At 46.7% G+C, this 21185-nt stretch overlaps 1 protein-coding gene across 4 annotated transcripts in view; it reads right to left on the bottom strand.

Annotated features, from left to right (window-relative positions):
* SVOPL (SVOP like) overlaps positions 1-21185 on the bottom strand; it is a 47083-nt gene that overhangs the window by 9686 nt on the left and 16212 nt on the right. For 2 of the 4 annotated variants that reach the window (XM_016161908.2, XM_016161907.2), the window contains exons 6-13: positions 19117-19180; positions 16693-16818; positions 15501-15629; positions 11445-11518; positions 8995-9203; positions 8194-8305; positions 7421-7502; positions 5375-5464 (exon numbers count right to left, since the gene is read on the bottom strand). In XM_016161908.2, the coding sequence (XP_016017394.2) occupies positions 5375-5464; positions 7421-7502; positions 8194-8305; positions 8995-9203; positions 11445-11518; positions 15501-15629; positions 16693-16818; positions 19117-19180 (886 nt within the window). Of the gene's footprint in view, positions 1-4654; positions 5465-7420; positions 7503-8193; positions 8306-8540; positions 8913-8946; positions 9204-11444; positions 11519-15500; positions 15630-16692; positions 16819-19116; positions 19181-21185 lie in introns of those variants that run through there. The other 2 variants (XM_016161906.2, XM_036230847.1) reach the window with 2 other exon arrangements.

The raw sequence follows: 21185 nt of genomic DNA, 5'->3' as shown, positions 1-21185 counted from the left end.
TAGTCTTTCTAAATACAAATAACTAGAATGTTAGACTAGAAATTATAATAAAAGAAAATAATTTATTTGCAATAACAAAGAAAAGCCTTAAAATGCCTAAGGAAAAAACTTAACAAGACGTGCCGGGATCTATTTGTAGAAAACAATACAATCCAAGCAAGGGACCTGGAAGGAATATTGAACGAAAAGAAAGACAAACCTTGGCCTTAGGAAGAGAATACGAAAAAAAAGTCAATTGTTCCTACATTAACTGATACATTTAACAAATTAAAATCTTAATAGGCTTTGGACAGACAAAGGAGACAGTGTAACCAAATGATTTTAAAGCACATCCGAGAAGGAAGAGCACTGAGATGGGCCGTAAAGGCCAGTTTCGAAATTGTACTATAGCTCATTCGACTAATGAAAAGAATATGACAGCGTCGAAACCAGACGGGTCAATAGAATAAAATAGGCTAGCTACAGACCAAGTAATTATGGGAATATAAGCAAATGCATTGCTAATCCATGAGTGAAAACTAGGTTATTCAATAAATAGTGTAAGGACAACTGGCCTGCCATTCAGGAAACCTCAAAGCTGTTTCCTGTGGGAGACTTTATACTTCGAAACTTCGGTGGCCTGGAAGGGGGCACGTCAGAGATTCCTGGCTCAGAATCTGGGCCGCATTCACTTCGTGAAAATTAAGTTGAACACATGATTTGGACACTTTTATATCTATGTTATACTCCAATAAGAAATTTACACACACTGTCCCCCCAAAAGAGAAGACAGCAGAAGGTCTGCAAGAAAAGACAGATGTTCATTTTCAAAATCCTAATCAGGGAACCCAGAAGTTATGAAGAAAAATGTTGATAAATTTAAACGTCTATGAACTTAAAAGTTTCTGTAGAGAAAGAACAAATTGAAAATCGGGGGTAATATTTGCAACATGTAAGAAAAGTAGTTAAAAATCCTTTATATATATATATATATATATATATATGAAAGATTCTCACAGATCAGCATTTTAAAAAACTGAATTGAAAAACAGGCAAGGACCTGAATGGAGAAGCTAAACAAAGTAAAATACCCGATTAAAATAGGAAAAGAATATTCAGTGTGACTCCTAGTCAGAGCAGCAATACTGATTACAATAACAGAGCTAGCACTGTGGACATGAGACTGACAAAGACGGACGGGACAGAGCCAACTGGCAAGTATGCGAAGCAGCAGGGCTCCCCCCGCACAGCCGCGCAACCTCCCCAACGGGCATTGTGGCAGAATATATCAAAGTGGGAAATGAGCGGACCCCCTCGCCTACCAATCCAATTTCTAGGAATTTATCCTAAGCAGATAATTGCTACCCGAGGGCCCAGGACAGGGACAGCCACTGGACACGTCATCTTTCTGTCAAAGAGGCTTGTTTGCTTAAAGCATCACCCTGACAGGGAGGTGTTTAACACACACCTAGGAGCCTACTGAAATACGCTCCAAACAGGAGCGCGCGTGTGTGTGTGTGTGTGTGTGTGTGTGCGCGCGCGCGGGGGGGTGGTGGGGGGGGTGCCTTCTTTGAACTCTCCCTGATTCATTCCAGGTCACCAATATCTTTTAGAAAGGGTCTTGAGTGTGTGTATGGGGCCTCAGCTTTTGTGGCTGTCATGCAGGGGACAGTCCTGGGTCACCTGCAATCCCACTTCTGAGTATTTATCCAAAAGAATCAAAAAGATTAACCTAAAAGGGTATCTGTACTCTTGTGTTCATTGCAGCATTATTTAGAATAGCCAAGACAGGAACAACCTAATGTCTTTTGATGGATGATTGGATAAGAAAACGTGGTATATGTATACAGTGGAATATTGTTCGGCCATAAAAAATCCTGGCACTTGCAACAGCATGGCTGGACCTTGAGGCCATTATACTAAGAAACAAACCAGGGAGGAAAAGACAAATACTGTCTGATCTCACTTTTATGTGGAATCTAAAAACAATAAGCAAACAAAAAATTCCAAACTCAGACACAGAGAACAAATTGGTGGTTACAAGAGGTGTGGAGGATATGACATACGGCAAAGGTGACTATAGTTCATCGTACTGCATTGTGTATTTGAAAGTTCCGAAGACGATAAATCTTAAAACTTCTCATCACAAGGAAAAAATTTATAACTATGAGTAGTGATGGGTGTTAACTTATTGTGACCATTTCAAAATACGTACATGTATCAAATCATTGACATTGTACATTGTAAACTGGCAAGGCTCTTGCAATCTGTGAGGTCAACCAAGGGTTGCCTCGCATACATATATATAGATTTGTTATCTCTGTTAGGTAGTGAAACTTTAGTTTTATTTTTTCGCGTTTTCAGTGTGGAAGAAAAAAATCGTGTGTGGTCAAAATTGCCTTCGGAAAGCTCTTGAATCACCAAAAATAAACACACACATGTATGAACCACCTGACACTGACAAGACTTTCTCCCTGACCAAGCTCTAGCCAGGTTCCTCTAAGCCTCTCTCCACCTAGATCTCAACCTTGGTCTATAAAGACTTGAACAAACACTAACATAGTTTCTAATAGTTCAAGGCCAAATCCCTAGGGTAACTCTAGCCCTGTAAAGTGTCTACCTGAGATAACTCAAGGCTGCCAAAAGAATCTGCTGTTTGTTCAACACCTGTAAATAGGGTCCCTGTCTGGTTTTCATATGGACCGAACTCTCCTTCCCGCTTTTTGCAATTTTTCACTTTCCTGACTTCACCAAGACCCTGCTCATCCTAATCCATCATTCTCCCATTTAAAACGCCCAGCCACTTCTATATAAATCGAAGTTGAATTCAGCTCACACTGGACTGTCTTCCCTATTGCACTAGATACAACTGTCCTCACCACTTTAACTAGTGCCTGGTATAGTTTGTCTTTGGCAGCGTACAGTTTCTCATTGAGTTTATTGCTTATTAGAAATCACTTAGGAAAATATGAACTGGATAGATTTTCCGTTCTCGTTGACTTGGGAGGTTCTGTGTACCATCTTTGATCCATTGGGTTTCCATGCTTCAGAGAGGATCAGGTCTTCGACAGGACAACAAAATCAGTGCTCAGCTGTGACAATTCAATGAGGGTTTTTGTCCTTAATCTATGGGAGAGTTTTAATGTAGTCTTTTCCTATATCTTTATGCTATCAGAGAAAGGGCTTTCCAGAATTCAGAAGTCTCCCCGTTTCCTGTGAGCACTACACGGCAATGTGAGATCAGAGCCTCGTCGTGAGCTTGCTCTGCCCGCCTTCCTCCCCCCGGCATGTCACTACGTGGCGCCCAGAGTGCTCTTTTTAAAGTGCAAAATGGGTGATGTCATTCACTTGTGTCATACCTTAAACTACTTCCCACTACTCCGAAGAAAAATAATCCAGAGGCCCCAGGAAGACACATTCTCCCCTACACTTCCCTCCAAGTTGCTGCCACGGCTACTTCCTGTCCTGGGACACCAGTCTCTGCCGGGCCCTGTGCCAGCTGTCATCCTACTCGAAACGCTGCTCCCCTTTGCGGCGTGTCAACTTCCCATACTTTAGGTCTCAACTCCAGTGTCACCTCCCAGAGAAGCCCTGCCTAAAAGACTTGTCACCCCTTTCACTCGTTATCATAGTACCGCTAAAGCGCTTATCACAATCTGAAACATGACGGCCTGCTCAGCCCATGACAACCCCGTGTCTGAAAGCTGCCCAATTGCGATGTGCACCGCCAAGCGACTCGATTCTGACACAATCTGTGGGGGACAGCGTCAGACCGCACGGGCCGACAGCTCCGTTCCCCAAGACCGCCCTCACCTCGGAGGCCAGTCACAAGTCCTGGTCGTCACCTGTACTTCTGACCAACTAGCTGTCAATCAGAGGGTCCCCTCTTTGGGTTTGATTAATGAGGTAGAGCAGCTCAGAAACTGGGGAAACCCGCTTACTCACCAGGCTGCCATTTTATCACAGAGGATGTTAGAGGAGGGTATGACTCAAAAGCCAGGTGAAGAGGTCCATAGGGTAAAGTCCCAAACGAAGGAGCTTCTGTCCCCAGCATGACCACACATGGAGGCTTCCTGCCTCCCCACCCGGAGGCTCTCCGACCCCCGTCCTTTCAGGTTTTCATGGAGGCCTCGTCACAATGGCATGATTGATTAAACCACTGGCCACTGGTGACTAATTCAACCTCCAACCCCTGTCCCCTCCCCAGGGGTCAGGTGGGTATGACTAAAAATTCCAACCCCTAATCACATGGTTGGTTTTCCTGGCAACCGATCCCCATCCTTCAGTACTGTCCAGAAGTCACCTCATTAACATAGTGAGAAGTGTGTGTCACTCGTCGTTTAGGAAATCGCACGGGTTGTGGGCGCTCTGTGCCAGAAACGGAGGAAGACCACACACATCTCATCATAAAGCACAATATCACGAATCCCCTTTGGCCACACTTTACATAACCCTGATTCCTGGCCACGACGGATTAAGCCCAAGTGTGAGCAACTGATCAGACGTGGCTGATGAGTCTCTTTCTCGGGATGCGGAGAGTGTGTCACTGTCTTCTGGGGGCTGGATGTAAGGATACGTGTTTGGGATTTGTGGGGCGGCCCCCCCCCCCCACACACACACACACACAGGCAAGCACAGCGCACTGGTCTTCAGGGAGAGAGGAGTCAGGCTCGAATGCTCAGAGAGATGGAGGAGTGACCCAGGCCCCAGACAGACGTGAGGGCAGGGCCTGGGTCCGTGTTGGCCCCCTAGTGCTTGGGGCCAGGCCCCCCCAGCACCCAGCTTCACTCCTGTGTTTTTTGTTGCAGGCAGCTCGGGGGGATTCCCATCTCTTGTCGCCCAAAGAGTATGACCCAGGGAGGGGGACCGGCCATTGAGCCCTCTGAGGCGCCATGACTGTGCGGGTCGCCACATCCGCCTCTGTTCCTCCTTAAACGGTGCTCCATCCACAGGTGCAGGTCACCCCTGGGTTTTATCCCAGGCTGTGTCCGATTTGCCCAGGCGCTGGGCTTAACCTGCCCGCGGCCACCTCCCCACGTCTCTGCTCAACCTCCGTGCGCTCTGTGCTGTGTTTCTCAACTGCACCGCTGGACGGGGTCATCCAGCCTCTTGTCATCCAGCTGCTCCAGCTCCTGTGTCATCCATTTCTTTTGCATCCTCCCCCAACGATGCCCAACCAAATCCGAGCCCTGCTTACAGTGCAATACCTGCTCCTGACCGGACGGAAGCATTAAACTTAGCCCTTTCCCTGCCCAATTCGCCAACGACGGCACCCCGAGAAAACGCACGAAATACACAAATCCTTGCTTACACCCTCAACCCAAAGCGACCCGGGGCTCCTCTTCCCCATATGTCCCTTAGACCCACCCTCCCTGCAGAGACCTCTGGGTTGTACCTGGGATATAAATGGCGCCACCATTGCCCCGATGCGACACAGGGAGCCGCTGATCCCCATCCCCAAGGCACGCATCGTCGTGGGGTAGACCTGGAGGGAGGAGCAGAGCGGGAGTCAGTCCAGGCCTCGCCCTTCCCCACTGCCCTCGCTCCCAGGGCGGGCTTTGCTACGTGCTTTAAATGCCAAATGTTCCATGCAGGACAGATAGGATGACTGGATGACATTCATTTTCCCAGGCACACAACTTTGAATTTTTAAACAACAATCACCAAAAAAAAAAAAAAAAAAAAAAAAAGCCACTTAGAAATTGTCCTTGGAGTAGATTCCAAAATGAGTGTTTAATTGAATATTCCAAGTATAATTTTAGAAAGGTTAGCTCCACTTTAGAGCTATAAATGTATGAAGGAGATTCTACTGAAAGGAAAGAAAATACTCCCCAAGTAATGATGATTCATTGGAACCTCTGACAGGGACACAGTGACAGGAATCACCCAGCGTGCTGGGGAAGCTCTGTGCCGTCCAGAGTGTTCTCACTGCAGAACCCTACGGCCCTGTCCGCTTTCTTGCTGCAACTTTCCTCCATTCATAGTAAAATTTAATCTCTATTTCGCTAATTCTTAATGAACTGGTGGAAGTTTAATACGCAAGCATTAACAAATTTATGCTTATTTACTAACGTTATTTAATAAATAAGAGTAGAGGGAGAACACTTCATATGAAAGAATGGTTTCTCAAAACTCTGGAGAAGTCTTACTGCCATACGATAGCAATAAAACGGTTTTCATCGTTTCACTAAAGCAAAGCACGTAGCCCCTTTATGTGGCCACGTCTTGTTAGCCACCATCTGTCAAATGCAAAAGCAAGATTCTATCCTGTCTCAGAGGACACTACTGTATTTATAGAAGAAGGTCGGGGGTGGGCAGCCTTCACGGGGAGCTTGCTTTCTTTTTCTGGAAAATGAGGCTGCTGATTATACCCAAAAACATTGGATTCAGATGCATGGTGATGTTCTTTTCTTTATATAATATCAAAATCTTTTGTTGATATTTTGACAATTTGGGAGATGGAATAATAGAAGATGATCATCTTCAGATACACATCTTTGACTTTCGGTAACAATAAGTATCAGAAAAAAATACTTAGAAACAACCCTTTAAATGACCACGTTCCAAAATATGTTAAATTCAATACTCCAAATGTAACTTTAGAAAAACACCATGTTACACACTGACTTTTTAGGTTCATAAATTCACAAAATACTTTTAGAAGATGTTAATGGAACTAAATGAAGTATATGTTGAATATGTCATAATTTCCTTTTTTATCTGTGTGTGTCGGGGAGAATATTTCTCTGGCTTTAATGGTTTTGATGTGTCATAGCTGTATCCTGAGCAGCCTTCCACACGTCCTGAAATGGAAATGAACGCAGCCTTCTCAGTCCCTATAGCACCTTTTTTTTTTAGTCAATAATAACAAAACCAGCTAAAATACTAAGTTTCCTATTCAGATGCTGTTTATTTCTAGGACCAAAGTGAAGGTGTATGAGAAGATCCTCAGGCTCCCTCAGGTAGCGCCTTGCATATAATATGATGTATCAATTCCATAAAGAAAGAATGAGTTACTTGAATTTAAGCTACATGCAGCAAATAACAGATGGAGGGGGATGTGATCTTTCAAAAGAATAAAGGTGAAAAATACATTCTAATTTCAAAATGAGAGAGAAATTTTAACAGCGACATGCAGCTACCAGACTATTTCTTCTGGGAGCATGGTGCTAGTGAGTGAGTTGTTTTTTTACACGCATGCTATTTAGGGAGAAGGAGAGACAGTCCTTTTTTCTCAGGCACTCACTGGCTTTCACTAGACTCAGCGGGGCAGGGGAACCGCCATATCAAATAAACGTTCTGGTGTCACCTTAATGGGATGTTTTTAGAAAATCATCAAAAATCAGTGGTAGCCAGGGATGCATTATCCAAAGACAGACACCACTTCTAAGTAGCTCATCTTGCAAGCCTGGATGTAACCGACTCCACCCCCAAAACTAACCTCAGCCGTGTAAATGTAGATTGTGTTGAAGTTGGCTGCCACCAAGGCCCTCAGCATGAAGAGGAAGCCGATGAGGCCGGAACTGTGGAACAGGAAGTGAGGATGTTACCGAAGGCCCAGACCAAGTGCATTATAAATGCTCGCACACACCCATGGGTAACCAGGTCCCGGGGTGGGGGGGGGGGGTGCCACTGCTGCTCAGCTGACTGTGGGGTCCCGAGGCACATGCCCGACTCAAACCTTCAGTCCTGCTTCCTGACTTCTCCACTCCCCCAAGTGTGCCATTCCAGCCTGGCCCCCCAGATTAGCATCACCCCCAAAATGGTGCAGTTTGCAGAAAAAGTGATATATATTACCACTGAGGCCACCCTAGGGTTGCAAACTAAGGGTGAAATGAATTTTCACACCATGGGTGTGTTATCTATCACTACACTCTTGACACGGGTCAGGATAATTTGGTTAACAACTAGAGTCCCTTTTTCCAGGAAGCTTTGCACAAAGATCCTAAATATTTTGGTGGGCGAAGTGAGTACCCCTACACCGGTACCCATGTCATACTGTGATAACTGAAGAGGGGCCCAGTCAGAGACAAGTAGGACTAGGAGTGCTAGGTGCCAGCCAAGATCCTTCCAGACAAACAGGCAGCCCATCCTTCACTCTCCTGGGGAAAGGAACTTGCCCCCGACGTCCACTGAACACTCTGGGTCAGGAGGCCCCATCTTAAAACAACTGCGCAAAGCTAGATTCTTTTGAGGTAACCAGAGAGAAAATACCTTGAAGTGCAAATGTTGAGGAGAAGGAAGAATAAAGCAGTGCATCCCATGGTGATGGACAGGCTCAGCCGTCTTCCCAGGAAATTAATGCCCAGGATATTTAAAGGATTCACTAGAAAGCAAACGACACAGACACTTTCTGGAACCTTGAAAGCAGGTGGCATTTATCAACACTGGCACGGATTCTTCCTTGTCATTTCGGAGAGAGGTAACTTCATCAGGACCTCGTGGCTATTCCAGCCAAGACCCAGTCACATTGTCCTCAATTTCATGACCCCTTTCAACATTTTGGACCCGCGTGGGAGAAGTTCAACGGGCACTGGTAAAGGACAGTTTATGCCCAGGACACTTATTGCATCAACGTAGGTCTACTGTAAATTGCCAACTTGCTAGACCTATGTTTTAAATGTTTTTTACTGTTTTTCATCAGTTTCAAGGTGCTATTGAATTTTAAGTACTATTATTTCACATCTACTAAAACGGAAATAGCACTGCAAATTTAAATCTAACGAGCCATGGTAAGACATCCCTATTGCAGAGATGTTAAAACGTGGCAGGGAAAACGCATCTTGGAATTGATATAATTCAGTAATTCAAAGCTCTACCAACCCGCACCGGAGACATGTCAGCACGATTTGGGGGAGTGGTTTGGTTCTACCAGGTGGGAGCCAAGTCTATGACGAGGTCACATTTCTGTCCTCTAAGGCTCTGAGTTGCATGTCCCCACCCAAAACAGAGAGGGGCCCCAAATATGTCCCCACCCGAAACAGAGAGGGGCCCCAAATGCAGAGAGGCACTCACGAGCGATTTCACCGACGGTGCTGATAATCATGGTCCGGTAGTCGGAGGCAGCAAACAGGTGGCAGTGACAGGGGCTCTGGCTCTCCTCCGAGGCCTCCACAGGCACTGCCACCGCGGACGACTCAGACCGAGAGCCACAGACCAGGTCCCGCTCCAGCAGCTCAGTGCTGGCCAGGATGACCCCATAGTAGGCGAAAGAGATGCCCAGCCTGGAAGTGAGAAAGGATGGACATGAGGAGGTCGGGACCAGGCCTGACGGAGGGAGAAGTGGGGGGAGCGTTCCAGGTGGGGGGCAGAGTGAGGGGGACAGGGAAGGGAGAGGAAAGCCGAGCTCAGCTGTCAGGGAGACCAGAGGCTGCACGGTGGGCAACGGATCTGCAAGAGCAGGGTGAGGCTAGGTGGTGGAGGACCCCACAAGCTCAGTGAAGGAGTGAGACGTTTGGATTCGTTTTCTGTCGCTGCTCTAACACGTTAGCACAAACCTAGTGCCTTAAAACAACACACATTTAGTATCTCACAGTTCCGGAGGTCTGTTCTGCGGGTCTGGCTGACTCCTCTGCTGAGCCTCAGAGGCAGAAAGGAAGTTGTAGGCAGCATTTTCCAAGCTCGCCCGGATGGCTGGCAAAATTCGGCTCTGGGGCTGTAGAACTCGCGTGTTTTCTTGCTGGCTGGTGACCACCTGTTCTCAGCTTCTACAAGCTTCCCTCGTTCCCTGCCTTCAGAGTCAGAAGCAGAGGGTCGAGTCCTCTGGCCTTGAATTGAATCTTTCTGTTCTCTTCTGCCTCTTCTCATCTTTTCTACTGATTCCAGCTGGAGAAGTTTCTGGGGCCCACGTGCTCAAGCCAGGATCATCTCCCTATTTTAAGGCCTATCACCTTGATCATGCCTCAATAGTGCCTTCACATCAGCATCCAAATCAGTGTTTTCACCTGGAGTTGGGGCCAGCTTGGGGTCACCCTTAGAAGTCTGCCTGTCACAAAGGGTCTTTAGCGGGCCATGAGGAGCCACGGGAGGTCTGTGCTTATGGTTTCTTTATATTTCCTTCCTATTCTTTAATAGATAGCTTTGTTGTGATATAAAAATAGCATACAGAAAAGTTCATATATCAAAGTCAAGAAAAAGAATAACATCAGCCTCCCAGAAACCCCCCTTGCGCGCCTCTTGGTTTTGCAGAAATGGCTGTAAAAACCAGCTGTGAAAGACACATGGGGACAATCAGAGGAAGTCGCATGTGTTCTGGATAATGGATGGCATCAACGTGGTGACTGTTAATCTTGTCAGTGTGATTGTGGGATTGGAGTCATCTAAGAAAATGTCCTCAGGTCGCTGAGACTCTCCGTAAAGCACCTGGGGATGAAATGTCATGAAGCCTGGGGCTTGCTCGAAAACACGTCGGCACAGGAAAAACGCAGCTGAAGCAAACAGGGTGAATGTCAGCGATTGTCAGACTTGGGTGATGAGTGAATCAGCTCATCGTGGTGTCTCTACTTTCATGATGAAATAGTTAGAAACAATTATGATACCTCCTCTTGTTATTAAAATAATTTTAACCCGTTTAATTTCTAAATATTAAGAGTATATTTAAAATTACAGTCTCAAGAGGAGACACACCAACCTATCAATAGTGATTATATCTGAACAAGGCAGATGGACGACCTTTTTCTGAATTCAAACACTACAGATTAGTTTTGCCTGTTTTCTATCTTTATATAAACAGAATCACATACTATGGATTCTGTGTGTCTGGCTTCCTTTGCTCATTATTACATCTGTATGATCCGGCTATGTTGAGGGTCAAGCACTAGTTTCCTCATGTTTATTATTGTATAATATTCCATTTTATGACTATAATACAATTTAGCCGTTACACTGTTGATGACATGTAGGTTGTCTGTAGTTTGGGGCTGTTACAAATAAAATAGCACTATGGACATTGGTGTAAATGTCTTTTCGTAAGCACAGGTAAGCCTTCCTGTTGGGTGTAAACCAGGGGGCGGGATTAGAGTCGTAGGATATGTGTATTTTCAACTGTAATAGATCCTGCCAAAGAGTTTTCCAAAGTGGAAACTCCAATCAGCAATGTATTAAAGTTCTAGTTACTTTACATCCTTCCCAATACTTGGTACAGTGAGGTTTTTTTGATTTGGTTGTTTGTTTTAAATTTTAGACATTCAGGTGCATTTGTAATGGTGAAACAGGCTGTAAACAGAACATGAGCTCATACGCTCCAAAGAAAAATAAAAAAACTGGTTGTAGACAATTAGAATTCTTTTTTTCTCATTTGTAAAATTGTTATTTTATATATTTCCTTGGTTAGTGTGAGCAGAAAGATAAGACGTTTGTGGAGTCTTTCTCGTGTCTCTCCCCACCAGCATTCGGGGCGGGCTTACATCGGTAAGCTTTCTCCAACTACTTGTTTAAAATTCATTTGGGAATAACGACATTCTTACCATATGACCCAGATCTGTAACGTGGTCCGTAAATATTTAGCACCCAACAGGTCTGCAAATCGTCCTCTTTTTTCCTGGGATAGTGAGAAAGGGGAGACAATAGATTTAGTGGGTTAAGGAAAAACAAAGGCATTTCTAATATTCGAGAGCATGGAAAATGAGAACAGCACGAGAACGTGGGGAGAGAACCACTCAGCGGCCCCGAGTGCACCTCGCCCAGACCCGTGGCTCGTGGCCTCACGTGCATTCACCTCAGCCCATCGGCCTTTGCATGCTGTTCGTTATCATTGGCAAATACCAAAACTCACTGAATTTGTGATTCTAATCTCTTCACTCTTTCTTTTCTCACCAGTGCCGGTGAGGTGGAAAATAGGATACATAAAAAGTAACCATAAAATTGATGGGAGATTCTTTTAATATTAACATTGAAGTGACAACGCTAATATTTAAAGAGAGTGTGAGGCTTTTAAGTCAGAAAAAAAAAAATGGCATATGTTTGAAAAGAGGGTAGAATGTCCAATTTCTTTTTTTTATCTTTGGGGTAATTAGCAAAAGTTCTTGTCTATAGTCAGTGCCCATTATATACGTTTGGATAAAAATAAATAAGGATGGGTTATATTTGATTGGCAGTAATTGATTTTATGCAAAGTTAGGAAAGCTTCAGGGGAGAAGAAAGGAGAAGGATGTGGGGCGGTGGAGAACATGGGGAGAGTGTTGAGAATGTCGAGGGGTCATTGTTATGGGAACCGTGTCTTCCCCCCACCCCCATATTCAGATGTTGAAGTCCTAACCCTCAGAATGTGACTGTATTTGGAGGAAAGGTCTTTAAAGTTAAAACGAGGCCATCGAGCCGAGGAGACGGGCCTCGGAAGAAACCAACTCTGCAGCACCTTGAGCTTGGACTTCTAGATTCCAGAACTGCGAGAAAATAAGTTTCCGTTGCTGAAGCCCCCCAGTCTGTGGGTTATGGCAGCCCAAGTGGACTAACACACAACGGCAGAGAGAAGGTGGGGGAGGGGGGATGCAGATGGAGCATGGGGAGGTGGGGAGGGAAGATGGGGAGGAAGAGGCAAGGGAGAAGGGGAGGGGCGAGAAGAACCCAACAGTCCCAGAGTCACTGTTGGGTTCCATTAAAAAAAAATGTATGCCCAAAAGGGTTGGAATTGGTCCCTCCTCATCATACAGCTTTCCATGGTTTTGAGTAACTGCCTCTGCTAAGTTTGTTTTCCTTTGCAATGAATACTGTTGATGATCGAAATTTCGTAGCCACGTAAAGACTATGTGCCAGTCTCTACCAAGCATAATAGCTTCATTCAATCGTAGTTGCACAGCAATAATTTGTCCTTCTGACATGCTTCACATAAGATGTAGTCATTACTATTGGTGGGAAGGTAGGAGACGGCCGATACGGCCTCGCAGTAGCTTCCTGTCCTTTCAACCACACGAGCTTATTTCCAAAATACGGAAAATAAATTAGAACAACAAATCATCCTGAATCCTCTGGAAGAAAGCTCGGGTTCCTTGTTTCACAGTTAGGTTTTGAGGCGTGCGTAGTAATTAGGATTGACACTCCACAAAAGCAAAATGAGAACTTACCAAAATACAATTGTGAGTATGGAGGTCTGGGATATTTAATCCTCGTGATTTCTGCATTATATGGAGCACATGCTATCTTGCACTAAAATGTCCAGCGGTTGGCCAGGTGGCAGTGAGATTATAGTGCTTTTCGTCGTAAGCCATGTCCTGGGAAACAAATCAGGAATGGCCAGAGTAGCCCATCTCTCGCTTGGGTGATGGACACTTAGAGCTGCACACCTGGACACCAACTGACCTGCTGTGGCCAGGAGAGAGTAAGACCGTGATGGTGGTGGTGGTGGTGGTGGTGGGTAGGGTTAGAGAAGCTGCTGCTGCTCTGGACCATGCCTGACAGAGGAAGAACCAGCTCTCCCCTAAATTGGTGCAGCCACTACGGAAAACAGGATGGAGGTTCCTCAAACATTAAAAGTAGAACTACCTTATGATCCAGTGATCCCACTTCTGATACATACCCAAAAGAACTGCAATTGGTACCTTGAAGAGCTATCTGCGCTCCCAGTTTCAAAGCAGCATTATTCACAATAACTAAAACGTGGAAGCCGCCTAAGCATCCTTCAGCAGATGATGGATAAAGAAATCCCATTGTCTTAAATATACACATAACAATGGAATATTATCTGCCACGAGAAAGAAGGAAATCCTGCCATTTGTGACAACACAGATGGACCTTGAAGGCATTGTGTTAAGTGAAATGAGTGAGACAGAGAAAGACAAATACTATGTGATCTCACCTATAAGTGGAGTCTAAAAAAGCCAGACTTGTGGGAAAAGAGAGTATGGTGAAGGAAATGGGGGGACGTTGGTCAAAGGGTACAGACCTCCAGTTAGAAGGTAAGTCCTGGGATCTCCTGTATGGCATGTTGACTGTAGTTAACCAGACTGTCATATACTTGAAAGTTGCTAAGAGATTGGGTCTTAAATGCTCTCGCCATAAAAAAGGAAAAGTAATCACGGGTGATGGAGGTATTAGCTAACATCACAGCGGTAATTATTTTGTAATACGTAAGTATATCAAATCACTGTGCACTGCGCACCTCACATTTACACAATGTTGCATGCCGATTACATCTCAGTGAAGTCGGGGGTGAAAGGGACAGGCTCTGCCACAGTGGCAGCCCTGGGAACCCCGCGACTGGCGGCTTTTCTCTGTCCCACTGGTATCTCTGCTTTATACTCATTTCCCACCTCTGTGGTGATGCCGTCCCACTCTTCAGATAGCCAGCATCCTTCTATTCTGTCCTCTTCCTCCTCCTCCTGTCAAGATCTGCACTTAGCCATGGACCTCGGGATTAACGGCTGATAGAAAAAGATCATGGAAGACCTTAATTGCCAGGGTGAGAATTCTAGGCTTCACCCTGTAGTCAGTGTGAGGGGCACTGAAGGATCCTGAGCAAAAAGGTGCCGTGGGGTGTTGGAAGAATATTATTCTGATTGGATAAGGAAGCTGTGGTACATACATACAATGGAATACTACTCAGCCATAAAAAGGATGAAATACTGCCATTTACGACAACATGCATAGATCTTGAGAGTACTGTGCTAAGGCCGATGGCAAAGGACAAGAGCCATATAATTTCACTCATGTGGGATATAAAACAAAAAGCAACAAATGAACAAACAAAACACAGACTCATGGACACAGACAACTGTATGGGGGTTACCGGGGGGAAAGGGGGGTAGAGGGAGGATGAAGAGGGCAACGGGGCCAATTATATGCTGACAGAAGGAGACTAGACTTTGTGTGGTGAGCACACAATGCGATACACACACGATGTTTACACAACTGCACACTCGAAGCTTACATAATGTGATTAACCAAGAACTAGAGATATTCGTCTGACGGGGTTGTGCTGGATAAAATCACGGGGCACGTGGCAACGAGACGGCCATGGGAAAGGAAGAGACTAAGGTAAAAGGCGCTGTCACGAAGGCAGCGAGGGGACCTGGTGAGCCGGTTGGGCCTGGTGGGGGAGGGGCTGGGGTGAGTCGAAGGGGACCACGGAGGGGGGACAGCGTTACCCAAGGCCTGGTTGGGGATGTGACATGAAATGAGCCCCAAACGGTATCGTATGATTCTCCTTATATGAAGCATCGAGAATGGACAAATTCCTAAAGACAGAAAGCGGACGTCGCCAAGGGCTGAGGGTGGGAGGCACTCGGGAGTTTTGCCTCGCTGGTGTAGTGTGTTCGGGATGATGAAAAAGCTCTGAATGTGTTTAACGCCACTGAATTATTCCCTAAAAAAGAGTTAAGTTGGTAAAGTTTATATTACACATTTTTTTTTTACCATAATTATTCACAAAAGGAAGAAAAGACAGGAAAGGGGAAAGAGCTGGTGGAGGAGTTTGGTTCTAAGCGTAGTGACCCTTGTCCCTCTGGCCTCCCGTGACGAAGGGGACTCCCGGGTGGCTCCCGGGGTGGGGCGGGGCGGGGCGGGGAAGAGCGCCCACCGGGACTCACCAGGACGGGCTCCACCAGCCGCCCCTCGGGCAGGGCCGAGCGGTTCATCCTGGCGATGTGCTGCAGCGTGGCCAGCGCGGCCTGCGTGTTCCCGGTGGAGACGTTGAACCGAGCGGATTCGGGGATGAACTGGGCGCGGACGACAAAGAACATGGGAATCGCAAGCGGCGCGGACCTCGGGGGCGCGGCCGTCATCGTGCCACACGTGCCACCGTCCCGGCTCCCGCAGACGGGACGGATGTGGCACGTGAGGAGGCTCGGCGTTCTCCCGCGTTCCGAGGAGGCTCGGAGCGAACGAGGCCTCGGGGTCCTTGTCGCCGTCCCAGCCCGCGTGACGGTGGGGCTGACTCCGCGCTTCACGCCAGTTTGGCTCGAGCCACTTGTTAACACAGTGAAGTTCTGATATCGCAGTAGTGAACATCCACTGCGCCAGGCCCCCCCCCCCCCCGTGCCTCTCCACTGCCCGGTCACCCCGGTCCTTCACGGGAACCCCAGGATCTCCCCCACAGTGCCACAGTCTAAAGGGTGAGCACACAAGGGCCTCCAGCGCCCGAGAGGTGGCGGATCAGCGCTCACAGTCAAGGCTGTCAACCCACTGACGCCGACTGTTCTGGCCGACGCACTCCGCAGGCAGCACAGGCCTCCGCCAGAGCTGAGGCCCTGAGAAGCAGCTCCCTGGCCCTCACGCCTCATGCCCACCCCAGGCCGGTCGGCGCGTCCCCAGAACAGGCTGTCCCCCCACAGCGCCCAGCTCCCCGCTCCCGAGGCCGGCGGGCAGCCCTGGCCCTCTTCACCTCCCGCGGGGCTGTTCTGACACTTTGTAAATTAGTTTTCTGCCCTGTTTCATCTTCCCTCCTGCCCAGTCCCCACACAGCCCCGGGCCAGCTTCCCACACGTCACCCCTTCCATGCGTCCAGCACCCCTGGACTCCGAGGCCCTTCGTAACCTGGACACAGGCCTGTCCCCCCGACCCCGCGGCCTCCCACCGGTGCCCCTCACTCCAGCCTACCTCTTCACCCCCACACGAATTCTGCATGTCACACCATTAGGACAGGCCTCCCACGTTAGCCTCGCCCACATGCCCCTTCCACACAAGCTGCTTAAGGCAGATACTCAAAGGAACGAGGTGGACATGAGAAAGAAGGCCGCAGGACGGGAGGACAGGAGGATAGAGGCCCATGAGCATCCTCACCTTGAAGGCCAAGATGAGGACGATGCCAGGGATGGAGGCAATGCGGATGAGCCAGCGCCAGCCGATGGTGGGGACGACCACAGAGGCCAGGCCGATGATGAGCAGGGAGCCGACCAGCCAGAAGACCTGTGGAGAGAACGGAAGATGAACTCCCCCCTCACCTGTGCGCACACCTCCTCTCCCAGGAGCCACCCGCCCAGCGCTTCACCACGGAAAGAGGGTGAGATGAACAGGGTCTCTGCCTGAGGGGCCGGGGTCCGAGTTCTACTCCCGACACGACCTCTAGGGCCTGATGAAATGGTAAAGTCACTTCACATTTCCACACGTCCATCTGCTTATAAGTGAGAGACCCCCTCTACAGGGGTGATAATGTCCCCAAAGTCTTTAAAATCGGGTCCAAGACACTGACTTTTTTTTTCCTTGAATCAGTAATTCACTGGTTCGTAACTCAAGCTACAAAGGAGAACAGTGTACAACGATTCTCTCCTCCTGGTTCCTTGCCATCTAGGCTCTTCTCAGCCAGTATTACTTAGATCCTTCTAAAGCTGTGCTAAATATACACAAGCTAATAAGGATACAGAAGTTTGTTCTTCTCAGAAATGGTAACATAGTATAAACAATGCTTTCCACGTTGCTTTTCATACTGAAAACTAGATCTTGGAGATCATTTTCCATCCACAAACAACATGGCACCCAACGATGCCCACGCCCCATTGGTCGAGAACTAGAACAATCCTGAGTATTTAGCCTGAACATTGTTTCCCGTCCGGAAGATGGAGAATTAACGATAACTCCGTTCCACCTCACAGAGATGGAGAGAAGATAATACGGTAAGTGATCCTTTGGGGGACTACTTCGGGGTGACTATTTCATCACCAAGAAATTCTATTATTATAAAAAAAAGATTATTTCAGAAAATGATGGGGGCTACAAAAAGGAAAAAAGACAACTGTGATGGAAACTTGAGTGATCAGGGATGACCTTTCTGAAGAGGCAATGAAAAAGGTCAGTAATCGGCCATTGGAGTGGACCCGGTAACAGGCGATGGAGCATTGAAGGGATTTTAGTAGTGAAATGGCAACAAAAAAATTTTTTTTTGACTGATAGATTTGGCACACATTTTGGAGGTAATGGTGACAGGGTTTGCGGATGGACATGCAGTTGAGGGCCGATTAGTAGGGATGAATCAGTAGGGCTTGGTGATTGACTGAATAGGGGTGAGGGAGGGGCCCGAGATGGCTCTGAAATTTGTGGCTTAGACGACTGGCGGGACAGTGTTTGCTGTTAACTGAAAGTGGAAACATCTGGATAAGAGTCTTCAGAGGAAGACGAAGAAATTCGTTCTATGAATGTTGTATTTGAGCCTGCAGGATATTCGAGTAGCTACCAGGTAGTCGGCTACCTGGGTCTGAAGTTCCAGGAGGTGCTCTTGGTGGTGGATGAAGATTTTGGGGGCCGCGAGCGCACAGACAGCTAAAACCATCGGAGTAAATTAGATAACCCAAGGAGACCGGGAAAGGAAGACCAGCAAGAAGATCTAAGCAGGGAGCGTGCCAAGGAACAAGTGCCAGGTGGGAGAGGAAATGTCCACAGATGAGCTCGAGCAAGACCCTGCCAATTACATAACACTAAATGTGAAATGTGGCCCCTACGCATTAAGAGTGTGTGCACCCGTCCAGCAAAGATCAGGAGAAGAAATCCGGGAGGAATGTACAGAATTATTCAGTGTTTGTTAGAGTCTAAGTTTTGTTGTTGTTGTTGTTGTTGCCTAAATTTCAGAAAAATTAAAAATAAATTTTAAAATATTCTGCTATCGCTTTATTGCCAAATATTTAATGGTTCAGCGGGAAGGGTTGTCTTTTTTCTGGGCCCTTTGAAAGTCAGGGTTTTTGGATAATAATGGCACCAAAGATGGTAGCACAAGGGCACGCAGATTGACACAGCTTCTGGACGCAAAACCTCTGGTCAACACCCGGCAGGGTCTCAGGAGGGCGTGGGGCCATTCCAGCCTTCTCTGCTGGAAAAATGGCTCATCTGGGAGGAGGCAACATGGCGTCTTCCCACAGGGGTGGGCCAATTACGGACTTGCAGACACCGGTATTTTTGGAAGGGAGGTGGCACACCCTACAGGGGGTGGTTGGTGTCCCTCTAGAGAGAGAGTTCATCCCACACACATTCCTGGGCTTCTGCCTTTCCACTGAAACCAGCCATCGTGAGCCTCCCTGGTTACCGGGAAGGGGGTCACTGCGTTCCAAGTGCTACTGTGGGATGACAGAAGTCCTGGCTCAGAAAACCTTAGGACCGGATCTTGTGTCAAGCTTTTCAGTTGGTACCAAGTGACAGGCAGTGTGCTAGTCAACAAGAAAACCATGTACATCATAGTCCACAGGATCAGAGGACTGGATAGACACCTATTTGCCTTACCTGAGACAGGGGGAGCATATAGCCTCGATATTTTGTAGGCAAAAATTCAGTCTTTATGATTAGCCTAAACGAGAAGCGGGGGAGAGGGGGACATAATCTTTTTTTTTTTCATAAAATTAAATGACTTTTTTTTAACAATCAAATTTCTCTTGTCACAGAGATAATTTAAAAACACAGACATTCATCACCGTGAAATGGTAAGGAGCAAATATATCGTTCTGAGCCCCAGTTCCTGCTGATATTTGGTCTTTGACCCTGGTCTCCTTATGCAGAGTACTTAAAACGCTTAAAATTTCCTGGGTGACAGGACCATCTTTTGTTCTGATCAGATGACCCTCGGTGTGATACAGGATGGGGGATGGTCACTAGAAAGACCAAGCTATGATTGGAAACTTAAAACATTCAGTCCCATCCCATCCTCCAGAGAGAGGAGAGGGACTGGAAAGTGAGTTAATATCCATCATGCCTATGTGATGAAGCCTCCACAGAACATCTCTGACGTATGGCAAAGAGCGTGCAGGCTGGTGATTAACAACAAACCATGTGCCCGGAGGTGGTGCATCCCAGCTCTGCAGGGCTAGATGCTCCAGCGCTCAGGACAGCTCTGGACCTTGCTCTAAGCTCTCCCTTCATCTGGCTGTTCATTTACATCCTTTCAAATATCCTTTGCAATAAATAACCCTTTTGCAGTTGTAAGTAAATTGTTTTCCTGGGTTCTCTCAGCCACTCTAGCTAATTCTTGAGGGGTCTGTGGGAAATTCTGATATGCAGTCAAGTTGGGCAGAAGTTGTGGGGTACCATTTGCAAGCGGCGGGATGGGGCGGGCAGTCCCGTGGAACCGGACCTTTAACCTGTGAAATCTGCACTAACTCTGGTCAAGGTCAGAGCGGACGGACAGCTGGTGTCAGAGAATTGGTTGGGGTGGGAAAAAAAAAATCCACACCACTGATGTCAGAAGTGAAGTGTGGTCAGAAGCAGTGGCTGTGAGCACAAGAGGAAAACAAGAGTTCTTCTTAGACAATCATACATCAAAATATAATTGTAACAGCTGTCAAAATTAAAATAAATGGAGCCACTTCAAAATGGAGTTGGAGCTGCCATCCCGGAGGAACCGCCTTGCCTGTCCTGTTCCTCAAACCTTAAAATATTAAAATTATGCAAAACAGCGTTTGGGTTGTACCTGAACCAGCACCGTATTCCAAACAACTGTTTGCAAAGATAACAGGGACGTAAATGTTATGCCTGAAAATTAAAGCCATTCTTTAGAATTAGCCACTATGTTAGCTCACCTGCTCCCACAGGAATTCCTTCCTTCTATTTATGTAATTATTCCCTTTCCCTTTCTCATAAATACCTGTTGCTTCCACCTACCTCTAAATCGGAACACTGTTTGGGTTTCTGCCTGAATCAGCGTTTGGCTAAAATAAACGTTTGCGGGCTCTCACTGTGGCTATTTTTAGGTTAACATCCACATCTAAGAGAACGAAAAGTAAACTTACCACTGCTCTTCTGTTTACATTTTTATTCCTAATGTTATTGGAACATTTTCTTTCCCAACATTATTGGAAGTCAAAGTTATTTAGTCCCAAAGTTATCTCTTACTACTTAAGAGACATTCATCTTATTTCTTTTGCCAAGACAAATGTTGGCGAAATGTTTTCCCAAGCCCGATTCTCTTTTATAAAACATACTTGGAAAATTAAAATACAACCAACAGAAGGTGGTTCTCCCAACTAATGACGATGGCCAAAACTCAGACTTCTAGTTAAGAAAACATTCATTTTGTGGCCAGAAGAATACATGGACTCGTATTCCATCAGTTTTCTAATGGCTCTTCTCTCTTGTAGTTATGAGCAAGGGTTTGGGGTTTTTAACATATTTATTGGGCTGCCCCCCTGAGAGGGGTTTTTAAAATCACACCTAACCTTCTACTCCTTCAGGGCTCTGAAGCTCAGCGTGATGCTTGGCTTATGCTCCAGGGAAGAACAATTTTCCCCTAACACATTAAAGTGACTAAAGTAACAATTAGGTGCTTGTTGTCTCCTAATGTTTTCTAAGGGACCTTGTTC

This window comes from Rousettus aegyptiacus, unplaced genomic scaffold (genome assembly GCF_014176215.1).
Source record: "Rousettus aegyptiacus isolate mRouAeg1 unplaced genomic scaffold, mRouAeg1.p scaffold_m13_p_13, whole genome shotgun sequence".
NCBI lineage: Eukaryota > Metazoa > Chordata > Mammalia > Chiroptera > Pteropodidae > Rousettus > Rousettus aegyptiacus.
Note: the sequence above shows the minus strand (reverse complement) of the source record. Positions and strands in the feature narration are given on the sequence as shown.